At 44.5% G+C, this 16,859-nt stretch overlaps 1 protein-coding gene across 2 annotated transcripts in view; it reads left to right on the top strand.

The window, feature by feature from the left end:
• Nucleotides 1–16,859, top strand: part of LOC106583601 (disks large-associated protein 4) — a 216,127-nt gene that overhangs the window by 181,285 nt on the left and 17,983 nt on the right. For both annotated transcript variants that reach the window (XM_045705451.2, XM_045705450.2), the window contains 4 exons: nt 4,843–5,288; nt 8,163–8,260; nt 12,555–13,054; nt 15,057–15,148. In XM_045705451.2, the coding sequence (XP_045561407.2) occupies nt 4,843–5,288; nt 8,163–8,260; nt 12,555–13,054; nt 15,057–15,148 (1,136 nt within the window). The remainder of the gene's footprint in view (nt 1–4,842; nt 5,289–8,162; nt 8,261–12,554; nt 13,055–15,056; nt 15,149–16,859) is intronic.

Genomic DNA, 16,859 nt, shown 5'->3' with positions numbered 1-16,859 from the left:
CGGGGCCTCACTGCGGTGGCGGTCGGCGCTCGCCTTCTGCCGCCTCACGGCCCGATGCAGGTGCACATGGGCGGCATCCCAGGCCTCCTCCGAGCGCTTAAACCATTTGTCCACCGCAGGAGCTTCGATCTGGCTCTGATGCCACGGTGCCAGAACCGGCTGATACCCCAGTACGCACTGGAAAGGAGAGAGATTAGTGGAGGAGTGAATTTTGGGCCATCTCTGCCCAGGGGATGAACGCCGCCCACTCCCCCGGCCGGTCCTGGAAATATGACTGCAGAAACCTACCCACATCCTGATTTACTCTCTCCACCTGCCCGTTACCTCCGGGGTGAAAACCTGAGGTGAGGCTGACCGAGACCCCCAGACGTTCCATGAACGCTTTCCAGACCCTGGACGTGAACTGGGGACCCCGATCAGAGACTATATCCTCAGGCACCCCGTAGTGCCAGAAGACGTGAGTGAACAGGGCCTCCGCAGTCTGTAGGGCCGTAGGGAGACCGGGCAAAGGGAGGAGACGGCAGGACTTAGAAAACCGATCCACAACGACCAGGATCGTGGTGTTGCCCTGTGTTGGAGGAAGATCTGTCAGGAAGTCCACTGACAGGTGCGACCACGGCCATTGTGGAACGGGTAGGGGTTGTAACTTCCCTCTGGGCAGGTGCCTGGGAGCCTTGCACTGGGCGCACACCGAGCAGGAGGAAACATAAACCCTCACGTCCTTGGCCAAGGTGGACCACCAGTACTTCCCACGAAGGCAACGCACCGTCCAACCGATGCCAGGGTGACCAGAGGAGGGTGACGTGTGGTCCTAATAGATCAAACGGTCGCGGACAGCAGACGGAACGTACAGGCGCCGCAGTTGGACACTGGGGGGGGAGTGGGCTCTGTGCGTAACGCCCGCTCTATGTCCGCGTCCAACTCCCACACCACCAGTGCCACCAGGCAAGAGGCCGGAAGTATGGGAGTGTGATCCATGGACTGCTCCTCTGTGTCATACATCAGGGACAGTGCGTCTGCCTTAGTGTTCTGGGAACCTGGTCTGTAGGACAGAGTGAAAACAAAACGAGTAAAGGACATGGCCCACCTTGCCTGGCGAGGGTTCAGTCTCCTCGCCGCCCGGATGTACTCCAGATTGCGGTGGTCAGTCCAGATGAGAAAAGGGTATTTAGCCCCCTCAAGCCAATGTCTCCACGCCTTCAGAGCCTTGACCACAGCCAACAGCTCCCGGTCCCCCACATCATAGTTTTGCTCCGCCGGGCTGAGCTTCTTCAAAAAGAAAGCACAGGGACGGAGCTTGGTGGCGATCACGGCTCCTATCCCAGCCTCGGACGCGTCCACCTCCACTATGAACGCCAAAGAGGGATCCGGATGAGCCAGCACAGGAGCCCAGGGAAAAAGAGCCTTCAGGTGACCAAAAGCCCTGTCCGCCTCAGCCGACCACTGCAGCCGCACCGGTCCCCCCTTCAGCAGTGAGGTAATGGGAGCTGCTACCTGACCAAAACCCCTGATAAACCTCCGGTAGTAGTTGGCAAACCCTAGAAACTGCTGCACTTCCTTTACCGTGGTGGGAGTTGGCCAATTACGCACGGCTGAAATGCGATCATTCTCCATCTCCACCCCTGATGTGGAAATGCGGTACCCTAGGAAGGAGACAGACTGGAAGACTGATGGAGCATTCATCAACCCGTACGGCATGACGAGGTACTCATAGTGCCCTTAGGTGGTACTAAATGCCGTCTTCCACTCGTCCCCCTCTCGGATACGCACCAGGTTGTAAGCGCTCCTGAGATCCAATTTTGTGAAGAAGCGCGCCCCGTGCATTGACTCGATCATACTGGCGATGAGAGGCAGCGGGTAGCTGTACCTCACAGTCATCTGATTTATACCTCGATAGTCAATACACGGGCGCAGATCCCCATCCTTCTTCTTCACAAAAAATAAACTCGAGGAGGCAGGTGAAGTGGAGGGCCGAATGTATCCCGGCCCCAGGGTTTCGGAAACATATGTTTCCATAGCCACCGTTTCCTCCTGTGACAGAGGATACACGTGACTTCTGGGAAGTGCTGCGTCTACCAGAAGATTTATCGCACAATCCCCCCGTCGATGAGGTGGTAATTTAGTCGCCCACTTCTTACAGAAGGCGAGAGCCAAATCGGCATATTCTGAGGGGATGCACACAGTGGAGACCTGGTCTGGACTTTCCACCGTAGTCGCACCGATGGAAACCCCCACATACCTCCCTGAGCACTCTCGTTACCACCCCTTGAGAGCCCTCTGTTGCCACGAAATAGTGGGGTTGTGACAGGCCAACCAGGATAGGCCCAGCACCACGGGAAACGCAGGAGAATCAATAAGGAAGAGACCTCCTGCGTAACCATGTCTAGTGGAGCGGTGGCCTCCCTAATCAGCCCTGACCCTAATGGTCGACTGTCTAGAGCGTGCACAGGGAAGGGCATATCCACAGGAACAAGGGGGATCCCTAAACTAAGGGCAAATGAACAGTCAATAGTGTGCGCTCTGCGGCCACAGAACCTTACCGAGGTTGTAGCCTGCACTTTGACAGAGCAACGAGAGGCAGTGTAAACATTAGCTTGCCGCTTTGCAGTGAGACGAGAGTGAGCTCATGTGAGCGTATCATTTGGTGAGGCCGCGACACACACAAAGGCTATAAGTCCTGTAAAGCTTTAAGTCTGTGGATCAAGCTGCACAACAGATCTTTTGTTTTGAGTGTTTTCTTCCAAGCTCACTCACGTGTTTATGCTGCTCGTAGGGTTCAAAAAGCCCCTGTCAAGTAGCTGAGATTTACAGCCATAGGGAGATATTACTAGCATAGCAATGTTAGGTTTTAAAATGCATGTCAAAGCCTGTACGGTTAGCCAAGGTTAAGTTATTTCGAAAAAAGCTGTCATTGTCGTACACGTTTCCTTTAGGCCAAGGGTGAAACATTTCGAAAAACGCCTAAGGGAATGTGCTAGAAGAAGATCATGGCTATTAACTATTTAGCTTTGTTCATTACTTATAACTTAAATAGGTGATCACATGTTGACTTCGATGTCCAAAAAGTGACTGTGCCATGTCATGCCAGTGCTTGTTACATGCTACATCTAGCCTACAGCTGCAACTGCCTGTCATTGAGGATGTTCAACTCACTTTTGATATAATAAATATCTCTGGGTAGATAGAATTACACCAGGCTAAATTCATCTTTACTTTCAAATAGTATTAAAATATGGTAATTCGAGCCTGCACAACTTGACACGTCCAGAGCCATCTTAGGACACACCAAAGGAATTCTTACTGGAAAGCAAAGTGTCCTCAGACAAAATCCATTGTCTTGTGCGGCGGTGATGTCAGCATGCGCATTGGTTACATTCATGTGAACATTTTTCCTTTGGCACACTCAGACCTTTGCCAAACCCACCCCAAGCTCCAAAAATGCTAGCTCCCCCACTAAGCCTATGTCCTTACTAACCGTCCTCTAGAAGCCTGCTACGTATCCCCTCCATACGGAGTGGAAAACAAGGAAGCAAAGTTGTGTCAAAGCCATTATTTGGGCTACAGTAAACATTGTTGTTTTGGTGAGGCAGATGTCCTCTGTCAAAGGCAGCTATACTCATTTTTAAACACTCAAAATAGATCCACTCAGAGTCGTCTGTTGCATGATGCTAGACTAAAATTGTATGACATTATTTGAGGATAATTTTGAGTCAATGTGGTTGCCTGTCAGCTGGCCTATAATTTGAGAAGTCACTTATCCCGTCCTAGATTTGAATGCTGTTTTGGCACTGATTAGTCATTAGGGGAACAGGCTGACTCGGATTGTTTACAATGACATTCCTGACCACCACTTGAGTTCGAGATCCTGGTTGCTCCTCTCTGCCCTATCAAGTCTATAGATGGTGTCAGATACAGCCTCCATTAGGTGTCAAGTAAGGTTTCCATTGTATATATCTATTGTAAAGATCCCACAGCAACCACTGCATTTTTGTGAAGTGCACTCATCCCACTCTTATTTCATGAGGAAGACTTGACGTGGGGTGATCAAAAGGCAACAGTGCCACTTTGACACTTTGTCCTGCATGGTGATTGACTGCGCTATTTTGGATTAGTTTCACCCCTGACCCCTGTCTGGGAAGAGCAAAAATATATATATTGTATACAATGTGTGATATTCATCACTGAATGCATTAGACCAGGGATGGGCAGCTGGGGGGGGGGGGGGGACATGACTCAGTCAAGGTCTCAACTTACTGTTGAGAATTAGAATAATAGAATACACAATGTGCAATTTCAAAAGTTGGTTGTGCATCAGCAGTCACTCAATTAGATTGTCTTCTACAATGGAAACAAGTTTTTAGACATTTTTTGACGTTTTTAGACAAATGTATTAAAAATACTAAACAGAAATAGTATTCAGACCCTTTGCTATGAGATGTGAAATTTAGCTCAGGTGCCTCCTGTTTCCATTGATAATCCTTGAGATGTTTCTACAACTTGATTGGAGTCCACCTGTGTTAAATTCAATTGATTAGAGATGATTTGGAAAGGCACACACCTGTCTATATAAGGTCCCACAGTTGACAGTGCATGTCAGAGCAAAAACCATGCTATGAAGGAATTATTCCGTAGAGCTCCAAGACAGGATTGTGTCGAGGCACAGATATGGGGAAGGGAACCAAAACATTTCTGTAGAATTAACGGTCCCCAAGAACACAGTGACCTCCATCATTCTTAAATTGAGGAAGTTTGGAACCTTCAAAATTGGTGTCCACACTACATAGGAAGCTCTCTCATGCTCTTTTGCTCCCTCTCTCTCTCACACTCTCTCTCTCTCTCCAGTCTCCACATGCATCACCACCTGTAAGAAGCCGGCGCCACCGCCCGTGCCGCCCCGCACCACCTCCAAGCCCTACATCTCTGTGACGGTGCAGAGTAGCACTGAGTCAGCCCAGGAAACCTACCTGGACCACCAGTCTGAGCGTGATCGCCGCAGCAAGACCATTACCAGTCAGTCCAGCCAAGCCCACAGCAACTCCTCCGACAGCCTCGACAGCACACGCGCCAACAGCTTGGCTCGGGGTATCCCTTGGCCCATCCCCGTACCCGTCGCCACCCCCCGGGAACCCATCACCACCACCGTCCACCACACCACCACCGGGACTGACACCAACGACTCCCAGCGTGAACCCTTGAAGACGACAGGCACCAACAGGGGGAACCTGATGGCAGAGGAGCCCCGTGTGGACATCGTGCCCCAGAGGAAGCTTTCCTCCATAGGCATACAGGTAGGAGTGTCGTTACGAGCGCCGTTAGTCAGTGACGTTATCTTGTTATGGATAGGGGGCAGTATTTTCACGGCCGGATAAAAAACGTACCCAATTAATCTGATTATTACTCCTGCCCAGAAACTAGAATATGCATATAATTATTTGCTTTGGATAGAAAACACTCCAACGTTTCTAAAACTGTTTGAATGGTGTCTGTGAGTATAACAGAACTCATTTGGCAGGCCAAAACCTGAGAAGATTCCAAACAGGAAGCGCCCTCTCTGACTATTTCTTGGCCTTCTTGATCATCTCTATCCAAAACAGGGGATCTCTGCTGTAACGTGACATTTTCTAACGCTCCCATAGGCTCTCAGAAGGCACCTGAACATTGAATGATGACTTTGCAGGCCATGGCTGAAAAACAGTAGCGCATTTGGATAGTGGTCGGTCTGAGAACAATGAGACTGGGGGCACGTGCACGAGACGACTCCATGTTTTTATTTTTTCGTCTTTGAACGGAAACAGGGTTTCCCGGTCGGAATATTATCGCTTTTTTACGAGAAAAATTGCATAAAAATTGATTTTAAACAGCGTTTGACATGCTTCGAAGTACGGTAATAGAATATTTTGACATTTTTTGTCACAAAACGCGCTGGGCGCGTCACCCTTCTTTACCCTTCGGATAGTGTCTTGAACGCACGAACAAAACGCCGCTATTTGGATATAACTATGGATTATTTGGAACCAAACCAACATTTGTTATTGAAGTAGAAGTCCTGGGAGTGCATTCTGACAAAGAACAGCAAAGGTAATCCAATTTTTCTTATAGTAAATCTGAGTTTGGTGAGGGCCAAACTTGGTGGGTGTCAAAATAGCTAGCCCGTGATGGCCAGGCTATCTACTCAGAATATTGCAAAATGTGCTTTCGCCGAAAAGCTATTTTAAAATCGGACATAGCGATTGCATAAAGGAGTTCTGTATCTATAATTCTTAAAATAATTGTTATGTTTTTTGTGAACGTTTATCGTGAGTAATTAAGTAAATTCACCGGAAGTGTTCGGTGGGAATGCTAGTCACATGCTAGTCACATGCTAATGTAAAAAGCTGTTTTTTGATATAAATATGAACTTGATTGAACAAAACATGCATGTATTGTATAACATAATGTCCTAGGAGTGTCATCTGATGAAGATCATCAAAGGTTAGTGCTGCATTTAGCTGTGGTTTTGTTTTTTGTGACATTATATGCTAGCTTGAAAAATGGGTGTCTGATTATTTCTGGCTGGGTACTCTGCTGACATAATCTAATGTTTTGCTTTTGCTGTAAAGCCTTTTTGAAATCGGACAGTGTGGTTAGATAAAGGCGAGTCTTGTCTTTAAAATGGTGTAAAATAGTCATATGTTTGAAAAAAAAAAAAATGATTTTTGAGGAATTTGTAATTCACGCCACGCCTATCATTGGATATTGGAGCAGGTGTTCCGCTAGCGGAACGTCTAGATTTAAGGTATCGTCAGTGAAGTTAGAGTCATTAACGTAACGTTACATTAGTCAGTAACATCACAGTAGTGGAGCTAGAGTTTCTGTGGCAGTATGGTTAAGGCCCAGCAATGGACTGGCGTGCAGCAACCAATTGGCTGCTGGTTCAAATCCTAAGATGTGTGGGTGTGTACTACTATTGTTTCCTTGACAACAGCAATGAATATAGTACCAGTCAAAAGTTTGGACACCTACTAATTCAAGGGTTTCCTTTATTTTTACTATTTTCTACATTGTAGAATAATAATGAAGACAAACTATGAAATAACACATATGGAATCATGCAGTAACCAAAAGTGTTAAACAAATCAAAATGTATTTTATATTTGAGATTCTTCTAAGTAGCCACCCTTTGCCTTGACAGCTTTGCACACTCTTTGCATTCTCTCAACCAGCTTCATGAGGAATGCTTTTCCAACAGTCTTGAAGGAGTTCCCACATATGCTGAGCACTTGTTGGCTGCTTTTCCTTCAGTCTGCGGTCCAACTCATCCCAAACTATCTCATTTGGGTTGAGGTCCGGTGATTGTGGAGGCCAGGTCATCTGATGCAGCACTCCATCCCTCTCCTTGGTCAAATAGCCCTTACACAGCCTGGAGGTGTGTTTTGGGTCATTGTCCTGTTGAAAAACAAATTATAGTCCCGCTAAGCGCAAGCCAGATGGGATGGCGTATCGCTGCAGAATGTTGTGGTAGTAATGCTGGTTAAGTGTGCCTTGAATTCTAAATAAATCAGTGTCATCACACCTCCCCCTCCATGCTTTACGGTGGGAACCACACATGTGGAGATCATCCGTTTACCTACTCTGCGTCTCACAAAGACACGGTGGGGCCTCCAAATTTGGACTCATCAGACCAAAGAACAGATTTCCACTGAATGTGCAATACTAAATTTCTCAATTTGTCAAAATATGTACATTTACCTTGGGCTCATATTTAGAGGGTATTAAACCTAACCATTGCTTGTTTTAAGGAATAACCAAACACTGTACTGCACTGATGCAGTATGGATTTTTGTTGTGCTTACAGCTCATATGGGGCTTGCTGAATTTTTAAAGTGTGCCATCTGGAAAATGAAAAACCCTAAACAGTACTCCCCATGTTTGCCTGAGGCAAACATTATGGTTTCGCTTCATTATTTAAAATGTTTACTTTTTCATACTCAAGTGTTCAAGGTTTGGAATGAGACAGGTAGTCCTTTTTTTTCATTCGCACTCCGCAAATGGTCAGATCTCACAATGCTAGGAGAAGTGTTTAATGTCTCAAGAACCACATTGATATGTCATTTTAATCTTGGAATTCTGGACGACCACCAAATTCAACCTTTTGATGACTGTGTTTTCTGATTGGTTGCCAGGTTGATTGCATTCAGGAGGAAGTCCAACGAGTGGAGACACCGACACCACCATTGGCCAGATTCCAGTCAATCGGAATACAGGCCGACGACGGCTGGCAGTAAGTAACAGCACTTCCTGTCCCCCCCAGTCATGACATGTCAACCATTTCCCATAAGGAAATAATATTTCTGCTCCACACAATAATGTTACCTATTTGTATTCATCCCTGAGGGGCCACTTTAATGTAGTTACTGAGAGAATTTCCATAATGTGAGAAAAGTTACATGCCTGTTATGTTGCCAAGAGCATACAGCATTTACATGCAAGATTTGAAGGTCATTCTGTAGTGCTGTAGCGTAGTACTTGTCGGGTAGTTAACATAGTTTTGTGATATTTTGAATGCCAGGAAGTCCTTGCATGCCACACATTCGGCTTTAGTCCCCTTTGTTCCCTCTCTTTGAAGTTTTACGTTTTATTAGTTGTATGTACAGGATACACATGGTATAACCATCCAATGAAATGATTAATTGCAGATTCCTTCACGACAATGCAACAACAATAAGAAAACACAAGAATACGAGCATGAAGTAAATGGCTCAGGAGAATGGAATTAACATTGTAGCATAAGTATAATACAGGAAGGCACAATTTATAGTACATTTATATATGTATCAGGTACGGGAGGGAACTCCTAGTTTGCATGCAGAGTGTTGTGAAGTTGGTTGTCAGAATTCTCTCACAATTTGATTACTTCTGAATGTGGCCTGTATCAGTTGATATCGTAGAAAGAGCTTAAACAAAGAGCTTTGTCTTACTTGACTCAAACAAAACGTGTGTGTGTATATATACAGTTGAAGTCAGAAGTTTACATACACCTTAGCCAAATACATTTGAACTCAGTTTTTCACAATTCCTGACATTTAATCCTAGTAAAAATTCCCTGTCTTAGGTCAGTTAGGATCACCACATTATTTTAAGAATGTGAAATGTCAGAATAAAAATAGTAGAGAGAATAATTTATTTCAGCTTTTATTTATTTCATCACATTCCCAGTGGGTCAGAAGTTTACATACACTCAATTAGTATTTGGTAGCATTGCCTTTAAATTGTTTAACTTGGGTCAAATGTTTCGGGTTGCCTTCCACAAGCTTCCCACAATAAGTTGGGTGAATTTCGAACCATTCCTCCTGACAGAGCTGGTGTAACTGAGTCAGGTTTGTAGGCCTCCTTGCTCGCACACGCTTTTTCAGTTCTGCCCACAAATTTTCTGTAGGGTTGAGGTCAGGGCTTTGTGATGGCCTCTCCAATACCTTGATTTTGTTGTCCTTAAGCCATTTTGCCACAACTTTGGGGTCATTGTCCATTTGGAAGACCCATTTGCGACCAAGCTTCAACTTCCTGACTGATGTCTTGAGATGTTGCTTCAATATATCCATATAATTTTTCTTCCTCATTATGCCATCTATTTAGTGAAGTGCACCAGTCCCTCCTGCAGCAAAGCACCCCCACAACATGATGCTGCCACCCCCGTGCTTCACGGTTCAGATGGTGTTCTTCGGCTTGCAAGCCTCCCCCTTTTTCCTCCAGACATAACGATAGTCATTATGGCAAAACAGTTCTATTTTTGTTTCATCAGACCAGAGGACATTTCTCCAAAAAGTACGATGTTTGTCCCCATGTGCATTTGCAAACCGTAGTCTGGCTTTTTATGGCGATTTTGGAGCAGTGGCTTCTTCCTTGCTGAGCGGCCTTTCAGGTTATGTTGATATAGGACTAGTTTTACTGTGGATATAGATACTTTTTTACCCGTTTCCTCCAGCATCTTCACAAGGTCCTTTGCTGTTGTTCTGGGATTGATTTGCACTTTTTGCACCAAAGAATGTTCATCTCTAGGAGACAGAACTCGTCTCCTTCATGGAGGTCTACAATACTGATTTCTTTTGATTTTCCCATGATGTCAAGCAAAGAGGCGCTGAGTTTGAAGGTAGTCCTTGAAATGCATCCACAGGTACACCTCCAATTGACTCAAATTATGTCAATTAACCCATCAGAAGCTTCTAAAGCCATGACATCATTTTCTGGAGTTTTCCAAGCTTTTTAAAGACAGTCTACTTAGTGTATGTAAACTTCTGACCCACTGGAATTGTGATACAGTGAAATAATCTGTCTGTAAATAATTGTTGGAAAAATTACTTGTGTCATGCACAAAGTAGATGTCCTAACCGACTTGCCAAAACTATAGTTTGTTAACAATAAATTTGTGGGGTGGTTGAAAAAGTTTTAATGACTCCAACGTACGTGTATGTAAACTTCTAACTTCAACTGTATATACGGGTATATATAAGGATATATTGTATAACTACTGTTTAAAAACAACAGTATTCTTTTTTCAAATAAAAACCTCAATGGTACTTTATTGGCACCCCATACCAACAATTAAAGTACAGTGCCTTCGGAAAGTATTCAGACCCCTTGACTTTTTCCACATTTTGTTACGTTACAGCCTTATTCTAAAATGTATTAAATATATTTTTTCCTCACTAATCTTCACACAATACCCCATAATGACAAAGTGAAAACAGGTTTTTATACATTTTTGCTAATTTATAAAAAACAGATACCTTATTTACATAAGTATTCAGACCCTTTGCTATGAGACTCAAAATTGCGTTCAGGTGCATCCTGTTTCAATTGATCATCCCTGATGTTTCTACAAGTTGATTCAAGTCCACCTATGGTAAATTCAATTGGTTGGACATGATTTGGAAAGGCAAACACCTGTCTATATAAGATCCCACAGTTGACAGTGCATGTCAGCAAAAACCAAGCCATGAGGTGGAAGGAATTGTCCGTAGAGCTCTGAGACAGGATTGTGTCGAGGAACAGATCTGGGGAAGGTTACTAAAGTTTCTGCAGCATTGAAGCTCCCTAAGAACACAGTGGCCTCCATCATTCTTAAATGGAAGAAGTTTTGAACCACCAAGACTCTTCCTAGAGCTGGCTGCCCGGCCAAACTGAGCAATTGGGGGAGAAGGTCTCTAGAGTTCCTCTGTGGAGATGGGAGAAGCTTCCAGAAGGACAGCCATCTCTGCAGCACTCCACCAATTAGGCCTTAAGGTAGAGTGTCCAGACGGAAGCCACTTCTCAGTAAAAGGCACATGACAGCCCGCTTGGAGTTTGCCAAAAGGCACCTAAAGACTCAGACCATGAGAAACAAGATTCTCTGGTCTGATGAAACCTGGCACCATCCCTACAGTGAAGCATGGTGGTGGCAGCATCATGCTGTGGGAATGTTTTTCAGCGGCAGGGACTAGGAGACTAGTCAGGATCAAAGCAAAAATGAGTTGAGCTAAGTTCAGAGATCCTTGATGAAAACCTGCTCCAGAGCGCTCAGGACCTCAGACTGGGTGAAGGTTCACCTTCCAACAGGACAACGAACCTAAGCAGGTGCTGCCAAAGGTGCTTCAACAAGGTACTGTGTAAGGGATCTGAATTATTATGTACATTTGATATTTCAGTTGAATAATTTTTGTACATTTGCAAAAAATTCTAAAAACCTGTTTTTGCTTTGTCATTATGGGGTATTGTGTGTAGATTGATGAAGGGGGGAAAAAACTATTTAATCTATTTTAGAATAAGGCTGTAACTTTAAAAAAAAATCTAAGTCAAGGGGTTTGAATACTTTCTGAATGCACTGTATGTCCCTTATTCACTTATTGTTTATTATTATCTATTATACATGAATATTCAGACTTCTAAGTATTTTTCACAGATCTATTCCCCTTGTTTGGTGTTTTCTGTTCTATCACTTGAATGGGAAGGCAGGATCGTAGTCATGGTCAGATGATGGTCAGGGTTTGTTAACTGCCCGTTCCCCAGCCAACCTCTTTTCCCGTACATGTAATGAGTCATAGAGATGGATGGAGGTTGAACTTGCCACAAAAGACTGGGATACCATGTGCAACTACATTTTTTTAAAGTAGTTAACTGTGTGGTATGCCCTGTATCAATCTCTATGGTCTAGTCTAGGTTCTGTGTTATACCTGTATTGATCAGTCCAGGATTAAGTGTCTGACATTGAGAACATTGCTTGGTTTGTTTTGTAGCAGGAAAAGGCTTGGTCATATGTTTTCCCCTGGTGTTTGTTTTTACACACAAGAATAACCAATGTGATATTTTTTTCACATACAGAAGCAATCAGGGTTGGTTTGACTTTGTTTGGCTTTAGTTTGAGATTGGTGTTAGGTTGCAGGCACATTCTGGTTCTTGAAGTTTACTTATACATATTAGTTTACCAATACTATATATCGCATTGCCCTGACAACATTGTTAGAGATGCATTGTCTACTTTCACCATTGTTATTGATTCAGCATTGACCACTTTTTCCTATGTCACTTTTGTGTTTTTTCAGGCTCAGTCGCTCCAGTAGCATGGCCTCCAAGCAGGAGACAGACTCAGACACACAGGACCTCCCTGTCATCTCCCACGCCAAGCCCGCCCCCAAGAAGAAGAGCATGGTCAACAACGCCTGCCAATCCATGGACTCTCCCCTGTGCGGCGGCCAGTTCAGCCAAGGCAATGGACCAAATCCCACCGCTGAAACCAGTACGTCTCCACCTCCGCTACGGCAGTTCCTCAACCGCTCCACCACACGGTCCTCCTCCGACTCCTTCGCCGAGAGCCTGGATCCGGCCCTGGATCCCTCGTTCCTACCCCCTCCGGACCCCTGGCTGGAGAGTGGGAATGAGAATGGGGGCAGTGGGAACCCTAATGCGGTGCCCCCTCCAGGCCCTGCATGCCGGCGGGACGGCCACTGGTTCCTCAAGTTGCTGCAGGCAGAGACGGGTCGCATGGAGGGCTGGTGCCAGCAGATGGAGCAGGAGACCAAAGACAACCAGCTGTCAGAGGAGGGTAAGACACACTTTAGTATATAGCCCCACCATCCACAGCATGATAGTGGATTGATCTACAAAGTGGTCTGACCTGATGATCTGACCTGACCCAAGGGCTCAAAGCCTGGCTAGGGTTCAACCACAACACACACACACACCGACACTCTGCAGTGGATGAAGCGGTAATAGCTGGGGTTAACACACAGGCTGGCCTCTAATTCCAGAATTACACTAATGTACTCTGGACCTGATTACAGACCCAGATTAGATAAGCACCTCAACATCAGGGTGAAATGACACACACACACACTGAACAGTCCTCACACTAAATCTCAGTCAAGCATGCACGCTATATCAGACTATCTTGACCAAACTAAGAAAAAAGCAAAGGGTCATTTTGTGTGAGTGTATGTATCTGCCATTTACAGTGTGTGTGTGTGTGCTTGCACATTCATTTCTCTCACTGTTGGCACGATAGAGTTGACATTGAATCTGATTTATTGCAGGACCATAGAAACACGGTTCTGCTGGCCCCCTAATCTCAGTGAATCTGATTTATTGCAGGACCATAGAAACACGGTTCTGCTGACCCCCTAATCTCAGTGAATCTGATTTATTGCAGGACCATAGAAACATCTGGTTCTGCTGGCCCCCTAATCTCAGTGAATCTGATTTATTGCAGGACCATAGAAACACGGTTCTGCTGGCCCCTTAATCTCAGTGAATCTGATTTATTGCAGGACCATAGAAACATCTGGTTCTGCTGGCCCCCTAATCTCAGTGAATCTGATTAGTGCCGGACCATAGAAACATCTGGTTCTGCTGGCCCCCTAATCTCAGTGAATCTGATTTATTGCAGGACCATAGAAACATCTGGTTTTGCTGGCCCCCTAATCTCATTTCCATAACCTCATCATCCAGTGATCCTATTTTATTTTTAATCAATTTCACCAACACAGATGTTTGTTCGTTTTTGATGCAGCATTAAAACAGAGACTAAAGTCATAAATACTGGATGAAGAAGACCCAAGTATCTATTAGGCCCGGGACGATACCAGAATCGCAATACTCGTTACTATAGTGGCAAAGAAACAAACAGGAAGCGGATTTCACTTCTTTAGAAAAATAGCCCTAATGTTGGAAACAAACATGATTATGTTGTCATCCAGAGTCACATTTATTTATTTTCCATGCTATAGCACGCTATATTTTACATACAGCAGGTTTTTATAGGACCAATTGACTCTGCTTCGTGTTTTCATTTTTGCCATGGAGAAAATATTGCGATACTGGTATTGCTCTAGTAGCTATGCAGGCTTAGAGTGCTACCTTTAAAGAGGATAACACTGTCCATTACACTGTAATCCTCTTTGGTGGCCCCCATGTAGTCGTTTAGACAATACTGGAAAAGCCTTAACGTCCATCTCTAGTCTAGACACCCCACATTTGCTTGAGTTTGTTTTGGGAACGTTGCTGGGATGGTGTGCTGTGTTAATGTGATGTTCCTGTTTGAACAGGCTGAGATTTTCTCCCTCACAAATCATCTTGTCTCCCTGTGACAAATCCTTTTCACAGATGTCCTTGTGTGCAGTCTAGCTGTCAATTTGGTTGTACAGATAGAGGGAAGTGTGTAGAGAACCACATCTCCTCTCTTATGATGGTAGTGTTCTAAACCCATACTTTCTTGGGACTAGTGAACTTTAGGCGTGGTGTCTGTGCTCAAAAAGGTCCTTGACTCTCAGTACGTGGCAGAGAATGTACTGAAATGAATGTATAGGAAGACCTGATACACATCAGTTGCTAGGGGGAAAGTTTATTAGCATTAGGTTCGAGTTTTGTTCCTAAATGGAACAATGAGAGACACTCCTTGACACACTCTGTTGATTGGTGTTGCATTCCCAATGCCCCAACAAAGTGTGTGAGTGTCTGCCTGACTGTCTGTCTGCCTGCCTGTCTGTACCTGCCTGTCTGTCTGTGCACGTGTGTGTCAGTATGACTCTATGTATTCTTGTTATCTGCAGTGTTGGGGAAAGTCCGCAGTGCAGTGGGCAGTGCACAGCTCCTCATGACCAAGAAATTTGAGCAGTTCAGAGGACTGTGTGAACAAAACTTGGTAAGTATCAACTCTCCATGTTACAACTCACCCAAACACACATCACCAGACAAAACAACACTACCACAACACCATCACATCACCAGAAAAAAACAATACAACACCATCACCAGACAAAACAATACTACCCCACCACAACACCATTACACCATCACAACACCAGGCAAAACAATACTACCCCACCACAACACTATTACACCATCACATCACCAGACAAAACAACACTACCACAACACCATCACATCGCCAGAAAAAAACAATACAACACCATCACCAGACAAAACAACACTACCACAACACCATCACATCACCAGAAAAAAACAATACAACACCATCACCAGACAAAACAACACTACCACAACACCATCACATCACCAGAAAAAAAACAATACAACACCATCACCAAACAAAACAACACTACCACAACACCATCACATCACCAGAAAAAAACAATACAACACCATCACCAGACAAAACAACACTACCACAACACCATCACATCACCAGAAAAAAACAATACAACACCATCACCAGACAAAACAATACTACCCCACCACAACACCATTACACCATCACAACACCAGGCAAAACAATACTACCCCACCACAACACCATTACACCATCACAACACCAGGCAAAACAATACTACCCCACCACAACACCATTACACCATCACAACACCAGACAAAGCAATACTACCCCACCACAACACTATTACACCATCACATAACCAGACAAAACAATACTACCGCAACACCATTACACCATCACATCACCAGACAAAACAAAACTACACCATTACATCACCAGACAAACAATACTACCCCACCACAACACCATCACATCACCAGACTAAACTATACTATTCCATACTCTACACTTCACACACATCAAATAACCAGACTTAACAAGTTACCACAACCCAACACACTTACATTACCAGATAATCAACCCCACATACTTACAGTGCATACAGAAAGTATTCAGACCCCTTGACTTTTTCTACATTTTGTTACATTACAGCCTTATTCTAAAATTGATTAAATCAACTTTTTCCCTCATCAATCTACACCAATACCCCATAATTAAAAAGCAAAAACAGGTTTTTAGAATGTTTTGCAAATGTATTACAAATTAAAAAACAAATACCTTATTTATATAAGTATTCAGACCCTTTGCTATGAGACTCAAAATTAAGCTCAGGTGCATCCTGTTTCTATTGATCATCCTTGAGCTGTTTCTACAACTTGATTGGAGTCCACCTGTGGTAAATTCAATTGATTGGACATGATTTGGAAAGGCACACACCTGTCTGTATAAGGTCCCACAGTTGACAGTGCATGTCAGAGCAAAAACCAAGCCATGAGGTCGAAGGAATTGTCTGTAGAGCTCCAAGGCAGGATTGTGTTGAGGCACAGATCTGGGGAAGGGTACCAAAACATTTCTGCAGCATTGAAGGTCCCCAAGAACACAGTGGCCTCTATCGTTCTTAAATGGAAGAAGTTTTGAACCACCAAGGCTCTTCCTAGACCTGGCCGCCCGGCCAAACTGAGCAATTGAGGGAGAATGGCCTTGGTCAGGAAGGTGACCAAGAACCCGATGGTCACTCTGACAGAGTTTCTCTGTGGAGATAAGAGAACCTTCCAGAAGGACAACCAGTCAGGCCTTTATGGTAGAGTGGACAGACGGAAGCCACTCCTCAGTAAAAGAC

This window comes from Salmo salar, chromosome 22 (assembly GCF_965601325.2).
Source record: "Salmo salar chromosome 22, fSalSal1, whole genome shotgun sequence".
Lineage (NCBI taxonomy): Eukaryota > Metazoa > Chordata > Actinopteri > Salmoniformes > Salmonidae > Salmo > Salmo salar.
This window is presented reverse-complemented; position numbering and strand designations above follow the sequence as displayed.